The sequence below is a fragment of the Rutilus rutilus genome (assembly GCF_951802725.1).
Source record: "Rutilus rutilus genome assembly, chromosome: 5".
NCBI classification, from domain to species: Eukaryota; Metazoa; Chordata; class Actinopteri; order Cypriniformes; family Leuciscidae; genus Rutilus; species Rutilus rutilus.
In genome coordinates, this window is record NC_140213.1 from 47,966,964 (window position 1) to 47,973,881 (window position 6,918).

Genomic DNA, 6,918 nt, shown 5'->3' on the forward strand with positions numbered 1-6,918 from the left:
TTACACTGAAGACTCGTTCATATGCGAGACGCGTGTGTGTGTCCTCAGGATCTGATGTGATTTACTTACAGATTCAAGATGAGATCATTTGAAGCCGATGCTGTGAAATCAGTCAGTGTGTTATGGCGTTCAGTAAAACCTCATCCAACATGATTTACTGTCTCCACAGTGAGAGACGATTGACCTTTAAACAACATGAAAGAACGACATTCATGTCACGTGACACAGAATCCTCAATGACAACGAGAGAGAGAGAGAAAACAAAAAGTTTATGGATGGGATCATGGGACTTGAGTTAATCCTGATTGTAAAAGTAAAATTGATGTACGGCGGCACATTGCTGGCCACATACATATTATTTTTCCACTCAATTATGTCTTAAAAATGAGAGTTAAAGGTGGGGTAGGCAAGTTTCGTGGAGGCTAGCAATAGCAGCTAGCTTTGAAAGAGCAAACAAAAGCGCCACAACAGACAGCATTAAACTACCTCATGTCTCAAAAACACATAACATTAAAAATAATAATGACCATAAACATCTTAAAGGGCACTGACCTGTATCACCTGACTGCTGCAGATTCATTTCGGCATTAATAATGTTGCCATTGAAACGCATAAATTCGAGTTACGATCCGCTCTGAGTATAACGTCACTGGTTTCCATCCTATCCAAATTACAGTAGTTAATTATTATGGCAAGAACGCTGTATAAGCTCGTTGTTTTGGTTCAGGAGGAAGTATAAGAAAAAGCTGGCTGGTGTTTCAGTTGCAGCGTTTGGTGACTGATGGGCCTTATAAGCCAGAGCAAGCTGGTGAAATGTTCTTCACTCATAGTTTGGAATAAACAATGTTAATTTCAAACTCTTTGTTGTCCATTTAATGAAATATAAATCTTAGAGTTTGAAAGCATGTGTATCTGGAGTCCCACCACCTTTCCCTTCCTGAGAGAACCCACAGTAAGTTTATATATCATGTGATATTAACAGGTGACCACATACACCACCAGCGCACACCGCCATCTAGTGGCTGAACAATCATTACATCTGGCTCCAACATTTGAAGTGGATCAAAAAAGTTAATCAAAGTTGTCCTAAGTCTAAGACAAGAACGAGTATTGTTCAAAATTCATGAACAACTTTGATGAAAGGTTTTGATCCACTTCAAATGTTGACTACTGTATATAAAAATACATTTAGACCACTTAACTTAGAGATTGCAATCAGGATGTAAAGAGACTTTCAACCAGCATAACAAAAAAATGTTTCTCGAACAAATCACTTAATATTTAGTGTTTGTTGGAAACATTTTGAGCGATAATAGCGATGCTTGGCCACTAATAAGTATGAGAAGAGTCAGACTTACCCATTAAAATACATAAATTATTATAATATTTTAAGAAGACATCAAAAACAACGAATATTTACATATATAGGCTATAATTTTTTTTTTAAACTGAAGTATTTTTTCTAGTAGTTAATCTTAAAATGAGACACCAAAACACAGAAAATATCCCTATTTACATTTTTTTAATTATTGTAAAATGATGCATTAATTGTTATGTCTAGTACTTCATTATTTCGTTTACTTAAAAGAATATATCAGAAACACAGAAAATGTACCTATTTATATTGAAATATATAAAATGTTAAAGGGGTGGTTGATTATGATTTGACTTTTCTAACTGTAGTTAGTGTGTAATGTTGCTGTTTGAGCATAAACAACATCTGCAAAGTTACAACGCTCAAAGTTCAAAGCAAAGGGAGAGATTTACTTTTACAGAAATCGCTTTTTAAGGACTACAACAAACGGCTGGTAGAGACTACACCACATTCCTCCCGGGTTAGTGACATCACCAACCCTAGAATTTACATAAACCCCGCCCCCTGGAACGCGATTTATAGATCGTCATGACAGAATATGCTAATCAATGATTTTAGGCATAGAAATTAAGAAAAATGTAAGCATAAACAAAAAAAGTTGTAGAAATTTTCAGGACAGAAGCTGTTGTAGCTCCGCCCCCTTTGCCGGGAGCAGCGGCTCATTTGCATTTAAAGGGACAGACACAAAAATGGTGCGTTTTTGCTCACCTTCAAAAAGTGACAACTTTAACATGCTATATACAAATATCTGTGGGGTATTTTGAGCTGAAACTTCACACACACACTCTGGGGACATCAGAGACTTATTTTACATCTTGTGAAAAGGGCATTATACCACCCCTTTAAACAATTATGCATTTTTTTCCTATGTACAGTAGTGCTTGATTTTAAAAGACATAAACCATGTACCCATTTAAATCAAAATATATAAATAATTAAAACATCATTAAAGGGTTTGTTCACCCAAAAATTTAAATTCTGTCAGTAATTACTCACCCTCATGTTGTTCCAACCGCGTAAGACCTTCGTTCATCTTCGGAACACAAATTAAGATATTTTTGATGAAATCTGAGCCATGTTTCACTCCTCCATAGGCTTCTATGTGACCGAAACTTGCTGGCCCAGAAAAGTTATTAAAGAGATCGTTAATATAGTCCAAGTGACTACAGTGGCTCAATCTTAAGTATATCAAGCGACGAGAATACTTTTTGTGCGCAAAAACAAACAAAAATAACGACTTTATTCCACTATTCATTTCCTTCTCTCTCGACCTCTAGTTGGTTCGCGTAGTGTTTTTGCGCAGCGCGTCTGTGTTACACGTCACCACGTAGGCTCACTATTGGCCGACGCCGGTCATGTGTGTGTTGCGTGATGACGTGCAACACAGACGCGCAGCGCAAAAACACTACGAGGCCCAGAGAGAAGGAAATGAAAAGTGGAATAAAGTCGTTATTTTTGTTTGTTTTTGTGCACAAAAAGTATTCTCGTCGCATGATAAACTTAATGTAGTGCCACTGTAGTTACTTGGACTATTTTAACGATGTTTTAATAACTATTCTGGGCCGGTGAGTTTCGGTCACACTGGAAGCCTATGGAGGAGTCAAAATTCTGTCAGATTTCATCAAAAATATCTTAATTTGTGTTCCGAAGATGAACGAAAGACTTACATGGTTGGAACAACATGAGGGTGAGTAATTACTGACAGAATTTTCATTTTTGGGTGAACTAACCCTTTAAGACATCAAAATCACATCTTTGTTTATATAAAAATGTTCAACATAATATATAAATGTGTGCATTTATTTACATTAAATAATGTGGATTTACTTGGACGTGGTTCGCAACACTTGATCCGTATGATGCTCCTGATGTGCTCCTGTCACGTACAGTGTGATGTTCACAAAAATACATTTATGTATGAAACATGACACATGAAAAAGACAAAAAAGGCCAAAGACAAAATGTTTATTCACTGCGACTGCAGCTCTTCCTGAAACACTGGCAGTGTCAAATAAGGCAAAGGGCTTATAGATCATATGGATTTGTACAGTTTTGCACCAACAACAGTTATACATTCACCAGTTACTGTATGTGTGATATCATATAGATCTATATACATATTCTTAAAGAGGTGTGAGGGACGCGGGTGACAGAAGAAACACTCACGGTTATAAAGCTGAATCAGTCTTTACTGTGAAACACACCATCACACGTCTTCATATGACATAAATCTATTCTCTGTGATCTCTAATAAAATAAAATAAAATAAAAATATATAATGCTCATCATATATAGCTCTTAAACTGTTTGCATTGGATAAATAAAATCTTTTCAGTTCCATAGTCATTTAATATGCTGTGTATGGAAATAAACTCACTTAGGTCACGTACAAGACATCAGCGTAGTGTTGGAAACACACACACACACACACGCGCACGCACGCACACACGCACGCGCACGCGCACGCACACACTCGCATTCTTGTGTTAGTCTAATAAACATAATTTTTAGGATCTAGTACACACACGTCGAGCGATTGTTTCACACACACCCGATTGACAGTCAGTCACTTCAGAGATGAATTTGCACAAAAGCATCGATCACATCTAAAGCCATTTTACAAATACATAGAAAAATATAATCCTCTGAATGCCCTTTTTACAATTATAGATAAATTATAGATTTATCTGAAAATATCAGTGTAGTTAGTGGTGGAGGATTGAGTGTGTTCGCTATAGGGAAGTATATATATATATATATATAGTAGGGAAAAACTCTTGCTAAAATACCATGGTATATGATCATGTCAGATGAAACTGTATCATTAGGATATTATATGGTAGGCTATACTTCAAAATATAACTTCATCGTAGTGTTAAAAAAAAACGTGGTATCACCATATACATACTATGGTATTTACAAAAAAAAAGTATATGTAGTACTATGGTATTGTTCAAAGTATCATGTAAATACCATGGTACATGAGAAGCACTCTTACCATGGTATTACCATGTACTTTGCCATTGCAATATTCTTGGAAGTGCCATGAAACATTATAATAGATGAAGTTTACTACCATGGTATATTTCAAAATACCATAGTATTACTATGTGATACCTTCACTGCACCATAGTGCGGTACTTTTTTGATGCAAAGAATACCTTGCTAACATAGTAATACCGTGGTATTTTTGTAAGAGGTGAAATCTATTATAGGATCATTTCACTCTCACAAATGTTGCCCTTTTCTACATTTATGATGTAAATATAGTCTTATGGTCAGTGTAGCAGAACAGGCGTGACACAAAGCAACAAGTTTCTGACTGAGATATTTGGTCAATTACTTGGTTTCTACTTGTGATGTCATGCTGGATAGCCCCGCCCACACTGACATCTCATTGGTCTAAAATCCCACTTCATTCACTACCATTCAAAAGTTTGGGGTTCAGGGAGATGTTTAATGTTTTTCAACAGTCTCTTCTGCTCTGCATTTATATGATCAAAAACACAGTAAAAACAGTGAAATATTATTTCAATTTAAAATAGCTTTTTTTTTTTTTTTTTTATATGTGAATATATAGTAAAGTGTAATTTATTCCTGTGATCAAAGCATCATTACTCCAGTCTTCAGGGTCACATGATCCTTCAGAAATCATTCTAATATGATGATTTGATGATCAAGAAACATTTACGATTATTATCAGTGTTGAAAACTTCACATTTTTTGTGGAAACAGTGATTTTTTAAAAATCTTTGATTAATTTTTTTTTCTTCAAAAGAACAGCATTTATTTGAAATGGAATTCTTCTGTAACATTGTAACAAAATCTTACTGACCCCAAAATTTGAAACGTTCTGTGCTTCTGTATATTAAACCGGTAACACTTTACAATAAGGTTCATTAGTTAATGAACTAACAATGAGCAAAACATTTGTTACAGTATTTATTAATCTTTGTTAATGTTAGTTAATACAAATCCAGCGGCTCATTGTTAGTTCACAGTGCATTAACTAATGTTAACAAACACAACCTTTGATTTTAATAACGTATTAGTAAATGTTGAAATTAATATCTAAGATTAATAAATGCTGAAGAAGTATTGTTCATTCTTAGTTCATGTTAACTAATGAACCTTATTGTAAAGTGTTCCCATTAAACCTTTGATAGTTCTGACTGGATTGAGTTTTTACTAAACGTACGCTGTCGGTCTGACAGCTAAATAAAGAGCATTTTGTGCAATCACCATCTGAATCTCCAAGAGGACGAGACCGTGTAAATGCGGATCGTGTCCGAGCAGATCTTAGCATCGACTGGCCGACGGACACACGGGGAACCAAGCTTCAGTAGAGATCTTTATAGGGTTTAGAGTAGTTAAACATCAAGTAGTCCATGTAGTAGAAGTCATACGCTCGCTGGCGCTCCGAAGCGTTCAGCTGGGAAAAGTAATGCTGCGTGATCTGAGTGGAAGTTCTGGCCGCTTTGGGGTTCCCGTCTTTAAACGAGGGGTACGTCAGGTTCTCCGGGGCCCCGATCTTCCGTAAAACGAAGTTGGCGTCTTCTTCCAAGGTCTCGACTTTCCCGATGAAGTCGTAGTGCAGGTGGCAGGGGCTGCAGAGCTGGTTGGTTGCTTCCCAATGGATGTCCATTCCCACGGGACGGTGCACGTCCAGCAAGTAGTGGATGAACTCCCGAAAGGTCACGCCGCTTCCCGTCTTCAAAGCCGACTGCGATGCGTTCACTCTGTATTTGGAGATGATGGGCTTCCCGAATACGGGATGGTAGTAGGAATTTGGGCTCTCGAATTTGTCCCTGAAGGCGGACACCAGGCGCTCCATGGGCTCGCGTACGAACAGAACTTTAGTGTACGTTTCTAAACGCTTGCTGATTCCTTGCCGGTCGAAGCTGTCCAGGCGTTTCAGGTGATTGTCGTAGTGAACGGATACGTGGTTAATATCCCGCGTGGAGTTAGCGACTCCGGCTAGCACCATCAGGACCCTCTTCCAGTTGGAGCATCCGGCTTTCGGGACCTCGCAGTACAGGAGTTTGTGTCTGTCCTCCACGTAAATACGCGACACGTGATGTGGCGTAATCGTCCGAGAGATATTACTCCGATACTTCCCGCAGACCTCGCGTACGATCCGGCGACGGGACTCCTGAACGTCGGAGAGACGCCGCGAGATCTCCGAGTGCGACGATGAAGACGATGAGGAGGAGGAGTTTGTGTGTTGCACTGGACTGGTCTTTAGAAGTTTCCGGTGGCGTTTGGTGACCTGTTGGGAGCCCGGGTCGTGTTCCCGGGATCCCGGTGTGGGGGCTTGGCGTTTCCACTGGGAGTCTGGGAGCTGCATGGGAGAGATGGGGTCGACGTCGCCCTCTTCTGAACGCTGGCGGAGTCTCACGATCTCACTGAACTGACCACACTGCTCCTTCAAACACACACAAGACAAACCTATGAGCAAACTGATATTAGGAATGTATTCATTCTGTTAAATTTCACTCCAAAAAGAAGAAAAAAAACCCAAATTCCCCATGATTCATCATTAT

At 38.4% G+C, this 6,918-nt stretch overlaps 1 protein-coding gene across 4 annotated transcripts in view; it reads right to left on the reverse strand.

Moving 5' to 3' along the window:
- Positions 1 to 3,331: 3,331 nt before the first annotated feature.
- The window catches only part of chst8 (carbohydrate (N-acetylgalactosamine 4-0) sulfotransferase 8), a 190,349-nt gene continuing 186,762 nt past the window's right edge, over positions 3,332 to 6,918 (reverse strand). For 2 of the 4 annotated variants that reach the window (XM_084409645.1, XM_084409644.1), the window contains exon 4: positions 3,332 to 6,794. In XM_084409645.1, coding sequence (XP_084265771.1) covers positions 5,715 to 6,794 — 1,080 coding nt within the window. In that variant the 3' untranslated portion in view covers positions 3,332 to 5,714. Of the gene's footprint in view, positions 6,801 to 6,918 lie in introns of all 4 variants that reach the window. The other 2 variants (XM_084409643.1, XM_084409642.1) reach the window with 1 other exon arrangement.